Source organism: Vidua macroura, chromosome 6 (assembly GCF_024509145.1).
Source record: "Vidua macroura isolate BioBank_ID:100142 chromosome 6, ASM2450914v1, whole genome shotgun sequence".
Taxonomy (NCBI): Eukaryota; Metazoa; Chordata; class Aves; order Passeriformes; family Viduidae; genus Vidua; species Vidua macroura.
Window position 1 is genome coordinate 58,297,941 of NC_071576.1, and position 23,544 is coordinate 58,321,484.

The 23,544-nt window shown below is 40.5% G+C and overlaps 1 protein-coding gene across 1 annotated transcript in view; it reads right to left on the reverse strand.

Annotated features, from left to right (window-relative positions):
* IPO7 (importin 7) overlaps window positions 1-18,842 on the reverse strand; it is a 34,566-nt gene extending 15,724 nt beyond the window's left edge. The window contains exons 1-10 of the mRNA XM_053979747.1: window positions 18,708-18,842; window positions 10,047-10,128; window positions 8,301-8,454; window positions 7,792-7,950; window positions 5,356-5,512; window positions 4,650-4,739; window positions 4,153-4,247; window positions 3,963-4,047; window positions 847-981; window positions 212-311 (exon numbers count right to left, since the gene is read on the reverse strand). Of these exons, the coding sequence (XP_053835722.1) occupies window positions 212-311; window positions 847-981; window positions 3,963-4,047; window positions 4,153-4,247; window positions 4,650-4,739; window positions 5,356-5,512; window positions 7,792-7,950; window positions 8,301-8,454; window positions 10,047-10,128; window positions 18,708-18,791 (1,141 nt within the window). The 5' untranslated portion in view covers window positions 18,792-18,842. The remainder of the gene's footprint in view (window positions 1-211; window positions 312-846; window positions 982-3,962; window positions 4,048-4,152; window positions 4,248-4,649; window positions 4,740-5,355; window positions 5,513-7,791; window positions 7,951-8,300; window positions 8,455-10,046; window positions 10,129-18,707) is intronic.
* Window positions 18,843-23,544: the final 4,702 nt, after the last annotated feature.

Sequence of the window (23,544 nt, forward strand, 5' to 3'; positions counted from 1 at the left end):
CACAAACTCCTGTGTCATTGCTGACTGTTGTATCCTCTCTCCTTTCCACCAATATGTCCAACTTCTATTACTTGGTTAATACACTGTGTTTCTCTCTGTTTTTTTTTTTCTTTAAAGATTAAAATCATCTCAGTTTTCACAAAAACACCCCATAAAATCCCATCCTTTGCATAAAATAATTTTTTAACATGAGCAGATTTCAAACGCTCACCAAATTTCATGCGGATATATTCATATGGATCTTCTTGCCAAAGCTCTTCATCAGCATCTGTATAGCACATCAATGGGAAAATAACATCTTGGATGATTCCCTGGAATAAAAAAAGAGATTGAAAACACATTACCACTACTAAATCAATCTCTATATTGTGTCCTGTATTTTATAGATTTTCTCCATCCTGTCACTCCCTCATATAAAATGGTAGCATTCTAAAACTATTTGGATTTAGGGTGGATTTATGTGGCACTTTACAAAAAAGCAGATCTTTTGTGTTTAGGTAGAGTTACAATACGACACAAGATACTAGATTGGCTTTGGACAATGGCATGTGGAGATGATTCAATGCCATAAATTCTGCAGCTAACAGCACCTCCAAATATGCTGTGTTGCTGTATTAGATTGTAATCTTTAATAAATTAAAGCACAAAGGACATACAGCAATAAATTAGCTGACTTTGTTCATATTTCAAGGTAACCTTCACTAAATTGGCTTAAACTCTTTCCACCAGCAATTTATAAGAGAAGTGCCTAAAATGTGAATTGTAGCAGGGCTGGAAACACTTTACAGTAGACTGACTAACGTACTTCTGAATCATCTAAGTATTAAAACCCCCAAAATGGCTTACTTGAATATGAGGTTTCAGATTCTTCCAGGTGACTGCATGAGACACCCCTTGATTGATGTAATTTAGCGTTTGCTGCAGAACTCTAGGAGCCATGTACTGCTTTTCCTTGTATTGGTAGAGCACCTTCAGCAGCACCTAGAGAAATCAGATCTCATCAGTATCTTATATTGAGCACAGCCCATTTTCACCACAATTCTACCCTCCCTCACAAGCCTACATAAGACCCCCTCAAAACTGAACAAACCCCCCATTTATTCATCAGGCTAAAATGGGTACTGACTAAGCCTTCTATCAAATGTCATTGTTAATTTTATAAGACAATTTGCAGCTCATACTGGGTGCTTACACATCTTTTAAAAATACCATCCTTTAATAACACAAACCATACATGCTAATTCACCACCAACACACCCCAGGGGGCCTTGCCCTCTGAGGTTTATTATTCCATCTTCACTCTTTGGGGGCAGAAATTCACACCCAGCCACTGGATGAGAACACTCTACACTCACAGTCTACTGATCTGTGCCTCTGTGCTGCCTCACAGCCACCCAGCTGTGTGAGCAATGCGTGTGTGTGGAGAGATCCATCAGCCACTCACTCCCTTTGGCTTTCTGGCCTCAACTCTTCTCCTGTGGTGGCACCCAGAACTCCTTCAGAGGGATCCACCTGTGTTCCAGTCCTTGGCTCTCCACAAATAAGGTCATGAAAAGGACATGGGACCATGACTAGTAATTAAATTACAGCTCACAGGAGAGGTTTGCACGGGTAATGCAAAGGGGATTCCCTTAGCCCAATCCAGGTCAGTGGAAACACTGCACCTTCAGAAGCAGCATCACTAACTGGAAAGAAAAGGCAAATCCCATTTCCAGGATTTCATTTAAGTCTTCACACAAAAGAAGCATTTTTTTTTTAAATCCCAACCCAAAGGAGCTGGAAAGATATCAATCTGTAATACTACCAAAAGAAAAATCTAGGGAAAACAAGATTCTTTATTTTGAAAATGAATGCTGTTGATACCATTTATTACACAAAGGCTGAAGTGTTCTTCCAAAGGAATTGCCTTGCACTTCAGTTCAAGGAGGATGCACTCATTCATCAAAATATTCACAGCTTTAAAAACAGTTTTATGCTCTAGATGCTTTATCACTTCCCAAAGTTTGAACTGCTCATGTTTAAAAACCTTCAGGATTTAGAGAGAAATTACTTGGTACCAACACCTGAGTACAAGGTTTTGTGGCATTAGTTATTGAGTTAGGATAGAAAAGAGCAAAAGTTCAAACTTGCAGGGTTTTTTAGGACTATCCAAGAAGATGTATGTAGTTTTATGATTCAGATGTAGTAGGTAAAGGTATTAAAAAAATTAAGAAAATTTTTAAGACCTGCAGTGAGGAAAAGCAGGATGGACACTCTGGGGCAAATAAAATAAAATTCTGTAACAGTGCCAAGGAACTACAAGGCAGCAGTGTCCAACCAGGGCTTAGTTCTGGCTCATGAGAAGTGTCTTGAGCAAAACAGCTGCTAACACAAGGGATAAATTCAGGGTATTCCAGCTAGGCAGCTCAGCCTGGTTTGGACAAGCTAAGAAAGTTTAGCTAAAGTGAAACTGAATGTACAGAATTTTTTTTTTTTGGAGGGGTGGAGGCTAATCAATGAGAAGTAATTATGACAATAATATTTAGCAGTATATTTCAAGTTTATACTTGAACTATCTGTAGTCTTACGCCTTTTATTTATCTATTACTGCTTTACTAAAAGGGTGCAAACACTTTGGAAAGTAGAGAGAACGCAATGAAACACGTTATCCAAATTTGTATTCTTCAGTATTTCATAGAGTTCCAATTTGTGTAAAGAAACACATCCTGCTCAAAAATCTTCCACAGCATTTATTTGACAGATTCCATGTCCTGAGCAGAGGCCCAAGCTCTATCTTCTGAAGAAAAATGGAGGGCAGAACCTTAATACAGTCTGTCTTCCTAAACAAGTTACATTATTGTTTAGGAACAAACTAAGCCTGCCAAAGTATTGATTTTTTGGCAGTTTTCTTTAAGTACCTGAATTCTTAGGAGTTTCCTAGCTGCAAAAACAATAAGGATCAAATTTGATTCAAAGAGAATGTGAAGAAAAACAAGCATTTTGTCAAACTGTTAAAATTATCTTTTCAAAGAGTACTTTTGGCCATAGCCCTTTGTCAGAACTTCATTGTATCTTGGAAGTGCAAAGCAAGCAGGAAGGCCTTAAAGAACATGCAGCAATGATCTGTCTGATGTCACCTAGGGGTGCCAGGTGAGCACCTCAGGAAGCAAAGCTGACACCACTTCCCTGAGCAGAATGTTGGCATATATTGCCTCACACTCCATGTGAAAAATGCTTTCCATACTTAGGCCAACCTTCAAAAAGCATGGATTTATGAGATACTTGCCCTACATTTCTTCTTTTAAAGTTCTGTAATTCATTATAATTTCATTAGAAATTAAGAGAACTGAAACTGAACTAAACTGTTTGTCTGACTCAAAGGCTTTGAAGAAAGCATTTCACACTGTGAGATTTTCATAAATCAATAGTCTATTTACATTTGCAATATAATCACCTTAAAATAAAGATAATAAAAACATATGTGAGGTTTTTAATTAATCCAAAGATTGTTTGCATACAGCAGACTCTAAAACACAGCACAAGTGGCAACCCCAAAACAGGGAGATGAGTGGAAAGGGAACATCAGAATTACCTGTCTATAAGAGAGCCTCTGCTTGATCAGGCTTTTGCAGAAGGCTGAAAATTTAGCATTTACAGACTTGAAGTCAAAAGAGTTAGTTCTGAAGGTCAACTAACACCACATATACCTATCTCTTTCAGAAAGGAAAAAAACTGGTAGCATTAGTCTGAAGCTCATCTGAGGGCTTGTAAGTGAAAAGTGGATTGTGATATGTGGCAAATGGATAATTTCTTTATCAGTCTTTTTTTTTTAAAGCCCATAGACATCACTGCTTTCCATACCAATGTGCTTGAAAAAAAAATGTGAATAAGAGCAAGAAGCCTTTTCAGCAAATACTGAAATAAGCAACCAGTACTAACTCTAAACTTATCCCAATACTCCCCCCACACTCAGAGTTTCTTACTTGCTGAACACCAACAGCGAAGGCCTTCAGGAAAACTTCAGCAAATTCATTGTACTCCTTGGAAACATTACCAGGGCTTCCATACCTAGAATTAGAAGCAAGTATGTAAACTCAAGGGTGCAGCAATATTACTGACTTGAATGTTTGCTTGGGGTTTTTTTTTTTTAAATAATAATGGAAGAGAAAATACCTCTCAAAGAGCCTAGCTAAGATATGCAAAGCCCACTTCTTGCATTTCCACCAAGGCAACTCAGGTCTATCATCTTCATCAACCTGAAGGGTTTCCTTTAGGAAAAAAAAAAAAAGACATTATTTACCAATTATTCACAAAGAGTTCAAATTATATGTAACTGGAACAACTACATAGTATATCTTGCTTTTAACCTGCCATTTTAACTTCTAGCTTAATGGAAGTATGAAGTAGAGCATATCTAAAAATAAATCCCATGAAATATGCCTAAATGATCAATAGATTTTTGAAACAAGAAGCCAAAATAAGTTTTAAAACAGAACTTGCATACAGGCTACATATTTTCAAAATTTGTTTCGTCTGTCTGAAACTCCCCATTTAGCCTAATCTTTTTATTATTTTCTTGGCACCTGTAGAGAAAAAAGAATGCAGGAATAACATTCTAGTGAATGAAAAATACTTAAACTTAAAGACAGAAATAGCCAAAAGCCACTTACAGCTGGTACATCCCTATCAACAACAGTCTTCAGGATTTCTATCCACTCAGTCAGGTTTTGCTGATTTATCAACTCCAAAGGTAATGTGTACTGGTTAAAAAAAAAACAAAAGATAAATTATTTTTTAATTCCTTTATAATAAATTTATGTTATTTTTACAGTTAGAATTTTAGCTTTCAAATCTTTCCCTACACTTACTTACCATGAAAGATTAGCAATTTACCTCAAAAACCAGGCTAAAGGACTCAACACAATCTGACCTATATCCTAAATATCCTCAAAGGTGCAAGAGGTCTTTGCTCCAATTCATTGTGCTTATGCAATGCTAAAATGCTACCTAAATGGATGTTAGTCTAATTTCTGAAGCATTTAACAGCAGTTCCATTCCAAACTGCTATATTTACACTGGTAATTCTCTGCAGGCTGGCCTCCACAATCTGTCCTTAGAAAACTCATTTTCTAACTGGCTTTCCAGCAAACGCCCTGCCTTAAAGGATGGCATGTGTAACTTTTATCTAATGCCAACCAGGAATAGCACTGTTCAAAAGTAAAAGCACAAGACAATCAGAAACTTGTGATTCATGGAGCTGAGTAGTAGGGAAAATGATTCAGATGTAATCTAATACTGTAATATTTCTGTCATTCACTATTTTAAGGAAAAGCATAATGCTTTAAATTATTGTTCAAGTATATACAACTTTTTTACCTGGACAAGGGCATAAAATATTTTGAAGATCTGTTTCTGGATGAGGACAGACTGGTCTGATGGATCATTCAAGAGCTGAATGAAGCTGTCCTTCAGGACTGGCAGAAAATGTTGCATTGCAGCTATCAATGGACTCCGCTCCTCTGGTTTCTTGTACCTTTAGAGAAGAACCAAACCAGTTTTGTAGTTCTTTCAGCTGGCTTTAAATTGAAAAAGCTCACCTTGTCCCAGTGTAGGCACAAGGAGTTTATATGACAGCTCCTAACAACCTGTGACTTAAAAAGAAACCCCTAGGCAGTTCCTGTGAGAGAATCGGAAATAAAGCCATAGCCAGATGGTGTTACAGATAAGAAATGCATTAATCAGAGTTCACAATTTATCAAAATATTTGCAGAAGCTACATTGCTTCACTGACACTGGATAAAGCAAGCTGAGGAGCCTCTCACAGCCTGGCACTGATGGCTCTCACATCTCACCATTTAATTTGCCCAAAGGCAACAATCTGATAGAGAAGGTGGGATTCCAGGCTGTGGGGCAGACTCTGAGCAATCACCCTTTGAAGTAAAACCTGAGACCTTCTATGCTAGGAACAGCCCAGCAGCTTGCCCATGCTGAAAACAAGGCTCCACTTCCTTTCTCCAACATTTCAAAATTCCTGAAAGGAAACAAAGCCACATTTTGAAATCTTTGCCCCCAGTTTTAATTTATACACAAGAAACTCCTAATTGATTGAAGAGTTTTCACAGCAGAGCAGGATCTTTTCTATACTGGTGATGACAATAACAAGATAAAATATCAATTTGTGATTGTACATTTATTTCTTGATCCAGCAATCAACACTTGTCAGACTCTTGTACTCCTTTGGGAGATTTCTGGGTTAGAGGATTGAGCTTTGGTTTGGTTTGTTTTTCAAACACATTTTTTGTAGACTTTTCACTAATATTAAATATCAGTACTCTGCTTCCTGAACAATGGCAATTTTCAGAATATAACAAGAAAAAGACTACTCAGTCTGCTGGCAGATGGCACGTTCTGCAAGAACTACTACAAAACACTGAGCCCCAAAAGCCTGTTCAATAACACAGTTTTCATGCATTTTCTGAACCAGAAACGCAAACATTAAGATTAAATGTTGCTCAGGAAAATTGTGTTTCTAATTTCATCAAAAAAATGAAAAACACTAGAAAAAATTGCTATGCAAAGATCAGCCACTTGATCTTGCTGGTTGAATTTGAACAAAAAAAAAAGGGAAAAGCTCCAAGATATTTATGTCCCATGTTAAGGAAAAGAAATTCAAAACGGAAGTATTCCTACAACTCAGGCAGTAAAAACTTGATCAAAGTAATAATATTACACAGATCCATGTCCCACTAAACTGACTGAAATGTGCACATTCCTACATGATTGGTGACATGAAACTCACCCTTGTTGACTCCACCAGAAAGCTGAGCAAGCAGGAGCAGTTCCTGGCCTCAGCTGAAGTGTTTGACCAGCTGAGACCACAGACACACCTGCTCTCTTATCACACAGTGACTGCACTCAGATCCCTAAACATGGATTTCTATCATCATAATTCACTACCACTGAACACTTCTTGATTTACAGCTTCCAGATCTCTACAGTATATTTGGTTAAAGATCTTTAAGCTGAAAATCAAGTGAGAAATTTTTTTGCTTTCCTTTCCTAGCAGGACTTACAATTTTCAGCCACTAAGAAAATTCCCACTTGGGATTACAAAGATTTTTGTGGCATTCTTGTAAAAGTATTTTTGAGAAACTGACATTCACTGTTTTACACTGACTGATGTAAAAATCATTAAATTAGATGGAAATTTTTCCATGTAACATTTTAAATCAAGAACCTGAAACAAAAATGTTATGCATTCCAAGGCTTTGAAAGAATAAGTTGTGGATTCCATCAGTTCCACTACTACAATTCCCTGACCCCAGGACTGTCCTTATCTCTGATCATACCAAAGTCAGTTAACTAATTCTGAGCTCCCAACATTGCAGATTTCACACTTTGAAACCTTTCTATGGTTACTGTCACCAAGTACTAGAGTACTAATTGTTTAAAAGTTTAAATGCGAATTAAACAATAAATTCCTGCAAAAGTCATGATTTTGAGCAGACTTTCTTACTGCCATCAATCCATAAAAAGCAACTACCACATTAAGGTTTAAAAACATCCTTTTTTTTTTTTCTGAATTCAAACTTTTAAAGAAGGCAGTCTTTCTGTGATTTTTAGTTGAGAAGATGCATGAGCCAGCATCTGCACAGCAAGTAGTCAAGAATACTTTCTAAGATTATGTTTCCATCACCTTTGTGCAGTCCCATAGACAATTCTACATGGTTATAACAGACACAGAGTACAAAACATAGACACCAATATATTAATTCTGCAGGTTTATATGGAGAAAGACCAGAAAGAACTTACTCATAGTTTTTCACAAGTTGATAAAGACAGAGAAGAATTCCAAGCCAACAAGCACTATTGTCAGACTGGAGATAAAATCCAATTTTCTCCACAACTGCAGTCCAGCGACTTGGATAATCATATTTGATAATGTGGTGAATGCAAGTAGTAAGCTGCACTCTGGAAATCAAAACCACAACAATTAAAAAAGTTACTACTATTATTTTAATAATATTCTTGTAGTGTTGAAGCAACAAATACTATCCATACTTAGACTTCCTTTTTGTTTAGAAGGTTTAGGTTCTGTAGGTTTCTGTAGTTTCTGTAGTCTCCATTTAAGGAATTACAAATTTCTACATGCTACACAAGCTGAAAACTGTTTTTCCATCTAGATTAATTCTATGTTTAGGATACACAGTGTGTGACAATGATGCTTAGCATGTGGGTGATCTTGGCTGGGGGAAAAATATAAAAAGAAACTCAACAGTCAGAATTCACAGGCAATTCACACAAAGGCTAAAACTGTGCACCTGATCAGCTCAGGAGAGTGGATAATGGCTTCTACAATGTTCTCACGGATACAGTGCCTGTCCTCTTCTGGGATGGAGTAAGGTGGGATCTCTCCAGGAGCACTTTCACGGTCCGGCCAATACTGGGTTATCATATTTTTCAAGTAGATAACCCCTGTGAAACAAGAGGGGCAAATCAGCTGCCAGCCATTCAAAGCACAAAACAAACACACGTCTTGCAAGTAAATATTTTTTAGAACAAAACGGACCAAAATTACAAAAACATTGGCCCTTCCTAAGTAGGAGAATCAAAATACATAAACCATGCAAGTTATTAACCCAATAATTTACTAAACTGATACTCTTTCACCCATTTACTTTAAAACTACTACAGGTATTGCTTTTAGCTGTGATGCAGGTAAGTACTTGTGAAACTATTTAGCAACACACTTCTGAAATCCATTACAATGATTTTCTCAATATTTTTTCATTAAAACTGAAAAAGAAAAGCTGATCAATACTAATGACAATCTAAAACATCTCTTGTAAGCAAAAAAAAAATCTAAATAAGCTTGTGATAGAGGAATGAATGCTAGAGAAACAGAGCTCCTTTATATCCAGGTTATGGGCTACAGCAATTTGTAGCAATCAGGCTCCTGGAACAAACCCTGCATTTACCATCTGGCAACCAAATCCAAACTGCTTGTGTGGCAGAATATAAATCATAGCACTTGGAGAAGTACTTACAACATGCAACAGGAAATCTAAAATGGCAAACTGGTAAAAAAGTTACTGTTAATCTAATTCTACATAAAAGTCCATAAAGCAACTTCTCTTCCTAAATTTCATATGCACCTTTTGAAGATTCAGAAACCAGATGGTTTCTGAAAGTGTCTGCAGAGGTCAAGAAACACTCAGCAGATTAGGACAAGACTGAAGTGATAGGGACTTCAGCCAGCCCTCAGAGGGATTTATCAATAATTGCTTTGCAAACACACACTGTTTGTAAGCTGGGCCTTGAATGAGCCATCCCCACTCTCCACAGGATGCTTTAGGGTTTAATTGGCTTACGTGGAGGAGGGTGAAACTTCAGAGGTTTTCTTCAAACTTCCTTCTGCATGTTACACTTGTAAAGCAGTAAGCTTGAGTCATCATTTGAACGGTACTCCCAAGCAGTAAGATAAGAATGCAAGCTAAGTTTAGGCTACAGCTTAGAGTAGTCCGCTACATGGAAGGTCCAAATAAACGATCCAGATCACACCCTCCTGACCAGTCAAAAAACCCACTGAAGTATTGCACTAAAAACCTCTATCAAGTAATTAGAGCAGCTTTAAAGTGATGTTTGGAGCTGTCAGTAATCAACATCCAATTTCACTGATGGCTCACGTGCAAATAAGTGGGGTTTCAAAAGACAATCTTTTTCCTTCCACTTTGTATGTTTAGAAACATTAGTGCTCCCAGTACATGTTTAAATGACCTCCTTGGACCAAGTGCACCAGCATCATAAACCATTCTGCTTCCCCCAGGAATGTTCATTAGAGATAAAAGGGAAGAATCATTCAAGAGCCAGACACTCCTTTTCTTTCTGTCTTCCTTACTCAGTGTATGGTGCCAGATAATAACTCGTGATGGCTGTAATGTGAGCAACTCCCAACTTCTGAGTGCTTGACATTAAAACCATTAGAATTCCTTAACAGTATCTGCATGTGTACTTGTGTGTATGCACCATTTGAGGAGATACAATGACGAAAATATTTGAAAACTTGCCTGCTTGTCTCACTGGTAAATCCAGTTGCTCGGACATAGTGATCTGAAGCAGAGTTGAAACAAAGTTCACTGACTTATGAGCCTATGGAGAAGGAAAAAAAAAGAGTTAAGTTTTAGAATACTTCCATTAAGTTTTACATCATTCCCCAATGATGTAATGCCATCAACAGAATACCAGCAATTCAGCCAGTTGCACAGGAGTCAGCTAATCAGCCAAAGCATTCCAAAGTTTTGTGCACACTGTATTTTGTAGACAGCAAGGGGGAGGAAAAACCCTACAGTTTAAGGTAACAGAGCTGAAGAAATCACTGAACAGGAATCAGCCTTCCACAGACACCAAACATGTTCCCCATTTAGAACAAGAGCACCTGAACAGCCTGGAAAACCCAAGCACAGCAAGTTTACAGTGACCTTTACCAAGGTATGAGTTCATTTCATAAGAAGCTAAGAAACACATGGGAACTGTGTTTTAAAACTAAGTCCAACTCCTACTTCATCTTTCTGAAAAACCAGTTTCAAGTGATCACTGATGCACTACTGCAGCAGCTGTCCAGAGAACCACACCACAGCAAAGCAGGGAGATCCAAATGGAGACACATCTGCAGAGTAACAATTTCCCAAGGATTTGCTTGGAAGGAGTTTCACTTAGAAAGAAAACAATAAATGTTTTTCTTACCATAAGGAAAGAGACAGACTGTCTGAGACAGTGACAGTACCAGTGAACTGTCACTGATACATTAAGGACTGGATTGTATTTTCAATGAGGAAACAAACCGTAACATTATTATAACACACTTTACCCACCCTTCCCAAGCATCAGGAACTCCAGACAATAAATTAATTTTGCCGGGAAAAATGAGTTGCAATCCTTAAAAGCTAATTCTGCTTTTTTTAATTGAAACCAAACATAATTTTCCTCAAGGTAAAGAGTTGAGGAACAACTCAGGGACATGAATTAGAGTGGGAAATCCCTATTTTATGCATGGAACAAAAATTCACAAGGGCGGCCAAGGCCTGGAACACTTATCCACAAAGGCTGTGGGACCTCATCCTTAGAGATATTCTGTTGGACAGGTCCTGATCTACCTCATCCAACTTCCAAACAGCTTTGCTTTTCTGCTTTATCTTCACTTACACATCAATGTTGTTTCCTGTGCTCTTTGCAGTTCCCCTATCAAAGACAACTGCACAGATCCACATAATTTAACCTGTTGATCTCTTAGGAAAACACCTTTTATCCACTTGTTACTTTCAAAACCATTGAAATTACACATACTGTTTATGAAAACCAAATGGCTGCCTCAGATACTGCAGCAGTTTCATATCATAAATAATCAGAAATGAACCTTCCATTCCTTTAGTATGACCAAAAACTCTTCTGACAGTATGAAATTATGACAAGATTCCTCCCAAGTGTGCCGTGCTGCTCAGCTCACTCCTACAGTACTACAACATTCTCTTCAACTTTCATTTTCCTGAGCAAGTATCTCCAATAGGTTCCAGTATAAACAAGTGTGAAAGGGACAGCCTGGGACATGACATTGGTACTCAGATTTGGTTAGTGCAGCTTGTTTTCTACCTCCTGTTCTTTAAAACAGATTTCAAATGAAGGACAAACTTGACTTCAGAATCTTCCCAAAAACACTGTTGTACACATTCATCGTGTGCACTAAAACTCTACAGGCTCCAGAGCACCCAGAAGCATCTGGTCCCACTGAAATGTTTATTTACAGAGCGTGGTTTGATGAACTGAGAGTAACTGACACTGCAATATGAGCACACGTCCTGCTGACCCATGTCCCTCTGACATTCCCCAAGTCCTCAAGAAGCAAACACACTTTCAAATTAAAAAAAAAAAAAAAAAAGTAATTGCCTTCAACTGCCAAGTAATGGTTGAATAAATAAATTTAACATAAAATTTCCTAGTTGGGTTTGCTTTCTCCTACAGCTCCAGGCCCGTTAAGTTGCTCCTTTCCTTAAGGAACATGAACAGACACACAGAGTCCTGCAGCACATTCCGAATGACATCAGACCCTAATTCAGCACAGCACTCAATTATACGCTTAACATTAATGGCAGCGGAAGTGCTCCTGTGTTTAACGTGTTGTGAACCTGAAGAAAGCTTTCAGTTTCAATAACCTTAAACTCACCTACAAATAAGGTCATATTAGTCTGCATAAAATGGACTTAAAAGTGCAAACTGATGTCTTTCCACAAGGGCTCTAAGCTTAACAGATACTTTTACTATAGTGAAAATTTGCAATGTTTGCAAAGCCAGAAGCATTTAATCCTATAATTTAACAAATGAAGGATTACTTTCCCTTTCCCATGATAAATGACCGCTATACTTGTAATAAAAACCATCCATTTCAGCAACAAATATGGAAATAATGCTTAAGAGCTACTAAGGAACTAACAGGAAAACCAAAAGAAATTAAATCTAAAAAATCTTATGTCGTAAAAGAAACAAAAAAATAGACAGCAGTGCACAAAACTGCCACACACTGAAATTTACTAAAATACCAAAGAATGTTCTCTTCATTTACAAAGACAGGACTAAGCCTGTGCCTATAGCAGGCTACAGAAGCTCCCTAGAAATACCAATTCTATTAGTATGAGGGATTAATATATTTTCATTGGGTTCTTTGAACTATAGCAAACTTTAGGGGACAAAACCGAAACATCTACACCATTATCTGTCTGGTTTTTTAAAAAATCTTACAAGTATCATCCTTATTAGCATCTGAAGCATCAGACTCCAACCAACCATGAGGATGAGCTGCTTTATCACCTTTAGTGGTTCAAAGCAGATTCAGCCAAGATATAATCTGTGCTTTTAATACAAGTAAAATACCTTGTACTTGCCAATCAAAGCCTGCTCTTAATCCTCTCCGTTAAGACCTACATTCACACAGAGCTACATTAACACTTCCATGCATTCCCTGTGGAATGTAAAGGACTCCCAAACTCTTCACAATGACCTCCTTCCCAAGCCACTGAAAGGAAGATTGCAGAGAAACTGAGCTGTAGGGATGAGTAGGGACAGTTCCATGAAGACAAGGATGTACTGAATGCTCAAATAAAATGCCAAGTACTACAATCACCTCTCACTGCTCTGCTGCACTCTTAAAAAGAGCATCCAATGTTTTACTGGCACTTGGAGAAAAATAACTGAACCTAAAGTAAGACACCACCATAGGTGCCTTTTTGTATCTACAGCATTAAAAAATACACATCTCTTTCAGCTATTTCCATCTTTAATAATTTTACTCCCCCAAGAGGGCTGCCTCTTAGGACAGCATGCTCCTCTTCACTGACTGTACTGCTAAAAAAAAACCAACCACACTAAAAACCACACCTATTTTAGGTTCAGTTTTGAACTAAAATCAGGATTTCACAATGGTCACTATCACATACTCTAAACTGCATGAAGAACAGAAAATTTTTAAGACTTTAAAGTTTTGACATTGGTAAAATTTTGACTTTTATTCTCTTGCTCCTTGTTAACATATACCATTTAAAAGTAAACATTAAATTTAGAGAATTACAGTATTATTTTAAAAAACAGTTCTGTCACAGAAGTCAGTTTTCCAGCACTTAACTCAGCATTTAAAGAAAAACAAAACCAAAACTCATCTCAAGTCCTTCCCCTTTACAAAAGGGCCAACATGCCATGTCACTGGTATGACTTTGCTGTCTAAGAGCCAAAGAATTCGGGGACTTTTCCCAAGAGCAATCTTTGCTATGCAGCCTGGCTAGCTGAGGAATGTGTTCTATCAGACCACAAACCTTGCACCACTGTCTGTTAATAGCAATCACTGCTCCAGAACACACAATCCTTTTGCACATTGCTGTTTTTCCTAGCAGGGCTGCTTTGTTACACATGTGCTAAAAGAGACTTTTGAGAAAAGTGTCACACCAGAGCTGCATAGTCCAAAAGAGGAATGAAGTTCAAAGTTAACATTGAAGAGACCAGTTCATGGCATGTGAACTATGAATAGTTAATTACAACGTGGAAAAGCACTTTTCCTCCAGTAATGATACTCACTGCAGTAACTTAAATTAATCTTTAATGCTGGAATATTCATCTCTCACACAAAGCCTGTGTGCCTCTAAATGATAAAACCAAGTTTCATCTTGGGTAAAAAGACCTCCATGCATTCTTTGCAGACATCAGGAAGCTGACATACCATGACAAACACAGTACAATAGGCACCTCCTTTACTGTTGCCCAAAAAAGCAGAACAGATGAGCAACATTTACTATATGCTGCTGAACTGGAACCCCAGGTTATTTATATAGCTATTCAAAGCAGCACACATGTGAATAAAGGCTAACATTTTAAAAATAAAGTAGATGGAAAAAAAAAGAATTCAATGTTTCTCCTCCATTCCAGTTTTGGGGATAAGATCTACAAGCAATTTTTGATCTGGGCCATAGCAGGACTGGGTGCATGTAACTATTACACTGAGATGAAACTGTTTTCTTATAGAAATGTAAGGTCAGGAGCTGTAAGGCCACGCTGAATCAGCAAACTGCCCTGTAGCACTCTTTTGATTCTTTTTTAAGAACTCAGCAGGTGTGGAAGTCGTTCTGACCTCAGGTTTTTTTGCAAGCCAGTTCTGCCACCTCTTATGCAGCTACAAAGTATATGCAAACCTAGCTTAACGTCCACAAAAGATACACACACACTTACCAGTTCCTGCAAACATCCCTGTCTGCTCCTTTCATCACTGTCTGCAAGTTTGGAGGACTATTTGCTCTACCAGCTGAGGAAAAAGCAATGTGCTCCTAGCAAAGGCTTGCTAGGCACACACAGGAACTATTTGCTAAGTCATGAGAAAGTGACAAGTGGCCCTTTCTGCTCGGGTTTTACCTCGTGCTGGGCAACTTGCACCCAGAAGGGAACTTCTTCCCAGTGGAGCCAAGGCTCCCTCTGTTCCTTACTGCCCCCAAGGGGATTCCTGGTGCTGGACCAGCCTGGGCACATGCAGCTAAATACCCAAAGCATCCCTCATCTAGCACGCACCAGAATATACAGGTGGAAGATGAGGGAAGTGAAAGTAACCAAGTACTTTGGGTAAAATGTGACACCAACAACTTCAAGAGAGACCCCATGATCTGATAATCAAAGCCAAGAAACTCATGCTCTGTTCTTTTTCTTACACTACAATACAGAGCTGTACATGTCACACATGCAGACCATGTCAGAAAAGGTTAAAAAAAAATTCAAGCTGGGGGTGACACTACAAACACCTCGCCCAAAGTATCCATAGCATTCCAGCATTTGAAAAATCCTGTCTGAAAGACTCCATGTGAGAAGCTTGCTTCTTCCCCTTTGACAATCTTCCACTCCTAAACTCTCTTTGCTCTCAGTAACAAGAGTCCAATCATTTAATGCAACCATTCCATCCTTCTGACATTTGTAGCTATTAGGGAGGCAGTGCAAGGCACTGAACCAGGCCCTACTGCACTGTTAAATCAATGGTGATGGTGGCCAGCCAACAGGGATTCCTCTTTATCCTTTCCCTGTCACTCACATTAGAACACGAAAAACCTTAAATGTAACTTCTGAAAGTCACTTCCCAGTAGAGTGTCAGGACATCTTCCTAAACAAACTCTGTTGAGCTCAGACTTACAAAAAATGATGAGTTAAAGGGGATTGCATTTTTCCCCCCATAAACATTGTCAGACACAAAAACTGGATTGTTAGTCTAAAAAGATGGCTTACTAGCTCACACACTGAGGTTAATCTCAGAGACTTACAAGACATACGTCACAATAAAGTTATAATTTCCCTGGAATTACAAAGAAAAAATCTGCAAGGAAAGTATCATCTAGCAACTGCACCTTCATAAATATGTTGATATTAAAAGATGAAACAACACTCTATATTGTTTTCAGAGTGTCATTCCAGAGCTGCATAGTTAAAAATATCTATTTTCATCACAATTTCTGAGAAACTCTTTATACATGAAGCACAAAGACCATTTCAAAAGGCAGCAATGTCTTCCTGCTGCTTTCCAGTAGCTTAATTGAAGAGTCTGGTTCTAAGTCCTGGTAAAACACAGCTTTCCCCTGTGAGACGGGGACAGAGATGGGTGAACACCTCAGGACACCCCATCAGCTGAAAATTCTGAGACACAAGAGCCAGTGATCTCATTCCCTGTAACTTCTTTTCACTGTGAGAAAAGTAAAGACAAGGAGACTGAAATACTTGCTTTTAACATTGTCTCAACTCTGAAAGTTCTCACAGCCTTTCATGTGCAGGCAATATAACCTGATAAAACTTAGTGAAAATAGAAATAAAGCATAAAATAATTCATGACTTAGCCAAGGTCAAAGGAAAAATAATAAAGCCTGGACAAATCAAGAATTCTACACTCTAGTCCCCTTCTCCAGTCAGGAGAACTTTGTTGACTGATAGGATATGGTGAAGACAGATCCAAATACTTGCTTAACTCTCAGCTACTTATATATCTCTTGCACTAATCAGGAATATCAATTACTGACTGATGCACAGTCTTTTCTGCTAAGGTAAAATGACCATTCTGCTGAAAGCCAGTCTCATCAGCTCAACCGAGGCACTTCTGACAAATTAAAGTAAACTGAAAGGTCAACCAAGGACAACTATTAAGCTATAAAAACACCTGTGCAGCCTGGCCATGCGCAAGAACAGTGTTCTCTGCTGTTGTGATCTCATATTTACAGAAAAAAGAGACCCCCATACCTATAATTCGGTATTAACTGGTAACAGAATTGCTCTAACATTCAACAAATTCAGACCAGCAACCTGCAAGAAAATGCATAGCTGACTTCAATAAACCTAAGTAAAACCAAGCCCACGCATGTGAATAAAGCTGAATGTATGTGTAAGTGCTTGCAGACTTCTGGTTTAGCACATATTTTTATCACAAAATATCTGTGAAAAATTAGTGATGCTCCATTTCCCACAACAAAGAATTCTTACACACTGGTTCAGTAATATCTGGTGCTTTTAAAGGGGCACAACTGTTCAGATTTTATGCCAATTTAGCACTTGTGTAGTACACGTTGGACCATGGGGTTTTGATTCCAAAGTGAGAACAAAAGCCAGTGGTCAGCGAGCATGATCCTTCCTGCAAGAGTCTGTCATTTGCTGAAGACCCCAGCCAGCAGTGAATGTTAATTTCCTGCACCTTCAGCACTCAATACCTGCAGAAAAGAACTAAGATTTCAAGCAAGTTACTATATATAAATATTGACATCCATTGAACAGGAAAAAAAATGCATTTTGGGGCCAGCTTAAAATTTCATAGATATTACTGTCTTTATAGGCCATCACATTTGTTGCATTTTTGGTTTAAATAACAAACACTAACATACTTTTTAACAGAGTACATGGAAAAGAAAGGCAATTACTTCATCCAAGTGTCAATTAGTCATTGAGTAGTTTCAGAGCTATCTATTTCAAAGGTACCTAATATTTATTTGCCAATCACTTACTAAATAACACAGAAGAATCACTTTTTAATTTTATGAAAAGCTATACCTTTAGTTTTTGAAATTTTCTCCACTGCCAGAAGAACATTTGGCCCTCCTTTATCTAAGCTCTGCTGAACATCTGTTGCATTACATGAGTATTGTCAGGCCCCAAGTCTGCTTAAGAGCAACAAGGAAAAATGTTTGTGGAAAAAGCCAACTAAAGGCACCACAAGAGCTGCCACGCAAGCTTATCCTTCACCTCCTCCATCAAGACATCCTTTTTTCTCTGGGTCAAACACTAAAACACTTTTGTTCTCCAAATATCTAGCAGCCCCGTGACTGTGTGTCATCAATAAAGTTTTCACCTATCAGGCGAAGTTAAACAAAATAAAAATATAATCTTCTTCCAAAACCGAAGTCCCTGAAACTGGGAGCTGCTGGGATTTTACATCCGAGTCTGGCAGGTGAGCGCAGTGCTTGGATGACACACCTGGGCCGGGAACCCTGTCTGCCCCCGTCCCGTGGACACGTGTCCGTACACACCCAGGAGCACACCCACCCCGGCAGCCCTGCTGAACCCGGAGCCCACGGGATTTGGAGCACCAAACACCGCCAGGCTGCCAGATCTGATTCTCAGCTCAGCCCAGGCCATCAGATTTGATTCTGAGCTCAGCCCAGGCCACTCTTACAGGCTGCACTGCTTGCGAAGCGATGGGGCCCTTCCACCTCCTTCCCCGCCGACAAATTAGTGCTTCCACCACCCAAAGACTGATGTCGCTTAAATGGTCCCGGGCAGGGCTGTGTCCAGCCGGAGCCACCCAGGGCCTGCACAAGGGCGGTTTTAAACCCCCCCTCCGCGGATCACCCAAAAGGTGCTGAGCACGGAGACAATGGAGGCAATTTGTTACCGCCGAGAGAGGCACGGGGGCCTCGGCCGCTTTCTGCCGCTGCCCCCCGCCCGAGCAGCCCCGCCCGGGCCGGCCCGGCCCCGCTGCCATGTGCGGGGACAATGCACGCCGGGCCCGGCCTGCGGCCGGCGGGACGCGGCCGGCGGGAAGGGGCCGCGGCGGCGGGCGGACGGGCCGAGGAGCCGGGGGGACCCTCCCCGCCCCCGCCCCGCTCCCCCTCCCACGGGCCGGGGCCTCGTCCCCGCTCCCCGGCGCCGCGGCCCCGGCCCAGGCCCGGCGGCGCCCTCACCTCGTTGAGCTGTCGCTCGGCGGCTTCGCGCAGCGCCGGGTCCATGGTGCCGCGCAGGGCCTCGATGATGCCGCTGGGGTCCATGGCGGAGGCAGCGCGGAGGGCAGGGGCCGGGGCCGCGCCGAGCGCACATGGACCCGCCGCCTCCAGCGGCCGCCGGCGCGAAAGGAAGGGAGAGCGCCAAGAGCCCGGATAGAGCTGCCCCCGCCGCCGACAGGAGCGGCGCCCCTTCCGCCGCATGGCCCGCCCCGCCCCGCCGCGGGGCGCCGCGGGAGATGCAGTCCGGCCGCACCGGCACCGGGGCGGCGCGCTCGGGGCACGGCCGGGCACCGGCACCCGGGGAGATGCGCTCGGGGCGCGGCCGGGCACCGGCACCCGGGGAGACGCGGGATAGGCGGTCTCGGCCCGCACCAGCCGCCTCAGGAGCCGCGGCCCCGCTCGGACGGCCCCGTCACGGGAGCCGCGGTCCGGCAGGGCCCGCTCCGTTCCGCTCCGAACCGAACTCCTCGGCCGCGCCAGCGTTGTGAGGGATGCGTTGTTTTAGCGAAAATCCCTCCCTTGAAAATCCCTCCCGCATCCGCGCCCCGTTTTCGGAGAGGCTCGTGTGGCTCGGCGAGGAAGGAGGGGTGCGTGGGGACATGGGTTTGCTTTGTCATGGGCATGGGGTGCTGCCGTGCTGGGTTTGGGGTGGTGGGGAAAAAGAGGAGAACAAAAATCCTGAAGACGTGTCAAAGCTTTGTCAGAAAATCAATATAAGCGGAGCTGTCGCTCGTGAAAGGTCTAGGTCTGATGAGGAGCGGCTGAGGGAGCCGGGGGTGTTTAGCCTGGAGAACAGGAGGCTCCGGCGGGGCCTCATCGCTCTCCACGAGTCCCTGAAATGAAAGGAGGCTGCAGCCAGGGCAGGGCCCGTCTCTGCCGCTGTGCCGGCAGAGGATCCCAAGAAATGGCCTTAAGATGAGACAGGGGAAATTCAGATTAGATGTTAGAAAAAGTTTTCACTGACGGGGTGGTCATTCAAAGGAATAGGTTCTTGCCCAGGTTCAAGAGGCATCTGAAGCTGGTGCTGGGTGATGTGGGTTACTGGGTTAGGGGTTATGGGGGCAGTGGTTGGTGGTTGGATGGGATGATCCTGAAGGTCTCTTCCACAATTCCATGATTCAATGATTCTGGAGGCCTTGGCTCAGTCACAGAGTAACAACTGAGCTGCTTAACTTGGTCCTCTCTAAGTCACTTCTTCCTACGAGCATTTGAGCACTGAATTTCACTTCCATGAGTAGTCACGATAAAATGAGCAATGCTATTTATAAGTTAGTGAGTTGTAAAATTGAATTGGCACTGTACAGTCATTCACTGTCATGCCTTCATTTGGGGGATGGCATGCAGCGATGTACTTGAAATTTTGGGAGTTATTTTTATGAGAGGAATTTATTGAACAGTCTGATAAAACCATCAAGAAAAAATTCACAAACATCTCATCCTGGAATGACTCTGAAATGAAGGCACATATCAAAGAGAAAAGCAGAAATGCAAATGCAGAAAATAACAAAATTTAAAAATGGTACAATTTAGAAAGTTGATAAAGTGCACTATCTATTTACAGTTAAGTTAAACAGTTTCAGGAAATCTAGGCTTATCTAGACTGCCTTTGCATATATAGAACAGCATATCAGATTTGCTTTTGTATATAATTTTCCCAAATTGGTGATTTTTCCATGATTGTCACTGGACTGAAACCTGGGTTTCTCAGTTTCTCATGCTACTGGTTTGTTGTTGTTTTTTTTTTTTTCTTCAATAATGCTAAAAATTATGATTTACACTATGTAGCTTTTTCTTATTGCAAGTGTGAAAATGAGCAACTAATTTCTGAAACTAAACTGTGAAGCAGCAATGAATGTCTGCCTTTCTAAGTAAGCACAGGAGACATATGGGCCCAGATGACCAAGTGGCAATGTGGCATAATTTTGGGATATGATGTCATACGCTGTTCTTTTATGAGCTGCCCAGATCTGCAGTCATACTCCAATTCTAGATGTTGCACAAAATGTTAAAAAGAAAAAAAAAGTTAAATACTGTAGATTCAATACCATTACAAAATGCTGCAAGAAAGTCTTTTCCCTGCTTTCATGTCACAGCACAGATAACGAGATCAAATCTCAATGCTCTTTGTATCAAAGCAGCAAAGCAATCATGCCCCCAGCCAGGGTGCTAAGCTGATCCAACAACTTATGAAACAGAATATATCTTCTCTAAAAATAAAAATAAGTACTTCAAAGGGCAGAGGGCTCGTGACGTGCTGGTTGTGCATAATGCTCCGTGCCAGAGGTACAGATGTGAAATGCTGCAAAGACAAGCACAATGGGATGGGAGCCATTGTCAGCAAAGGTGCTGTGCCTCTGGAAACTTGTGCCAGAACTGCTCCTGATTGGATACAAAAGTGAGGAGGACAAAAAAAAAAAAAGTTATGCAAAAGAACGTGTAAGCAAATGTCCACCCTGAGCACTCTGAAAAAGAAAACCTTGTGTGTCCAGGAATGTTTGCATTGTCCAGGACCGTTTGTACTTGCACTTTGCTTGCCCAGAAGTAATAACAATAGCTAACTTCACAGCAGGATTAATTGCAGAAATGACTCACAGAAAACGATAAATGCAGGATTCAGTCAAGATGGACATTTCATGTTCTCAGGAAGCCAAACTTAAGAGGAAACATCTCTAAGGTTAAAATAGAATTTCTCTCAAATCTGAACAATTTGTTGGTGGATTACATTTGCTTTGGGTAGTTTAGTGTTAGACAGAGATAAAATAGTAAAGCTGGATGAAAACTGACACACCAGCAGTTTGAGTGGAGCAGCCTAAGAGAAGGCAAATGGCTTCAAATTACAAGGGACTTGTGAGCTGTGGCATCCTTAACACTGAAATTTTGGTTAAATAAATATTCCCACTTCCATCAGATGCTTTCTTTGAATGGTATTAGCAAGACAAAAGAGAGTGGCATTGGTTATACTGTTTTGAAATGAAAACTTTAAGCCCACCCATCACAGCACAGCAATTAGTGAGGTCTTTGGCCAAATCTGTTTAGCAAAGGGGACATGAATCAATATCTTGCAAGATGCAACCAGATGAGCTGATAGAAAAATTTAATTTTGAAGTCATATTTCAAATCACAAGAGTTAACATTGGAAAGAAGTCTGTCCTTTAGCCAGATAAGCCTCATCAAATTCTTGCTCTCAGAAGAGAACAAAAAGAAGTGTACGTGCTGCAGGGATTAGCTGCCCAGAACTGTTCTCTGTTGTGTAGGAATGTTTATAGACAACCTCAGGCTGCTGTGGGAGAGCAGAGCCGCTCAAATTATCTCAGAAAGGACTATGTGGTATTGCACAGGCCTAAAATATTGGATGCAAATCAGTCTCAGTTACTCCTGAAGATAAACATGCTCTCCTAGACTGTCTGTCTTGAGGTTTGCAGTCATGTGTACTTTCCCTGGAAAGCTGGAGCAATAACAAAGACAGTGTTGTCAGCTTTAATAAAGTAATGTGCTCCTTGGAGCTGACTGTGGAGCACTGCTTAGCCTGTGTGCCTTTCTGGGGTACCATTCTCTCTACTGTCAGTGAAAAGCCAGAAATCATATATAAAGACAGCACAGCTGTCAAAGATCACCACGTTTGGGTGCATTTACCAGATGTTGCTAAAGAATTGTGCATAAATTTTTATGCCATCTACAAATTAAAAAAAAAAAAAAAAAAAAAAAAAAAAAAAGCAAACCCAAAGACAGTAACTGATAAATGCTGCTATCAGCTGTTCTGTGCTGGAATAGATTTGACAGCAGCCAAATTAACTCCAGCTATGCAGAGCATATTCCTGCATCAACAGCATTCCAAATGTCAACCCAGGATTTGGGAAAAAAAAATACTTGCACATGAAGGTACTTAACCAGTCCTACAGATCCAAAGGGAGTTTGGACAGAAATGAAGGGATGAATCACCAGCACCCAAAGTTATTGTGAAACTACTTTTGCTAAATCAAAGATGGCAACAGGAAGGAAAAGGTAAAAAGGTATGCACAGAAATATTGTGATGATAGGCAAAGTTTGGAAAGAACTATTTCCCTTAATCTTTTTTAAAAAGCTGAAATGGGGTTAAAATATGAAACTATGAAATGAAACATGCTAGTCAATGTATTTTGGTGTAAAATCATCAAACAAAGGTGATTGTTTGAGGAGTTCTCTGGCTTGGCTGGAGAAAGGGTACAAAATGAGTACCTTTCTTTGCTTTAAAGTATCATAGTAGGCAATGACCCTGAGCACACACTGAAGGGATTGAGGACTGGCTAAATTGCAATTCTCAGTTTAAAGGTGATAAGTGAAGAGTGATTATTTAAAGGGCCAATTTTCTACTGGCTTTCTACTGAGACCACTAGCAGACTCTATTTGGTACTTTAGGCAGTTTTGAAATAAATACAAAAATCACTGCAGATCATTGTGAGAATGGCATAAGATTAGCAATCCTATGTGAATGGGACAAGAGTAACTTGAAAAAGAAACAGAAATGCACTTTAACACAGCCAAACGTGAAGTTACACATAGAAGAACAGAAAATGAAAGATTGGAAGGATTATCAGGGATACCATTGGCATGCAGGTTGGCATGAGCTCCCAGCAGGATACTGTGGCAAAACCACAATTTTTGAGTTGAAAACAGATATGTGAAGAGGGGGAGTGGGAAGTGGTTTGTCTCTCCCTCTGGTGGGGAGAGAGGGATGTTCATTGCCAGAGAAAAACACCACTATGTATGGTTTTTAAGTATTTACAAATTGCAATGCATGAAATATCCCCAAAAGTTGTTT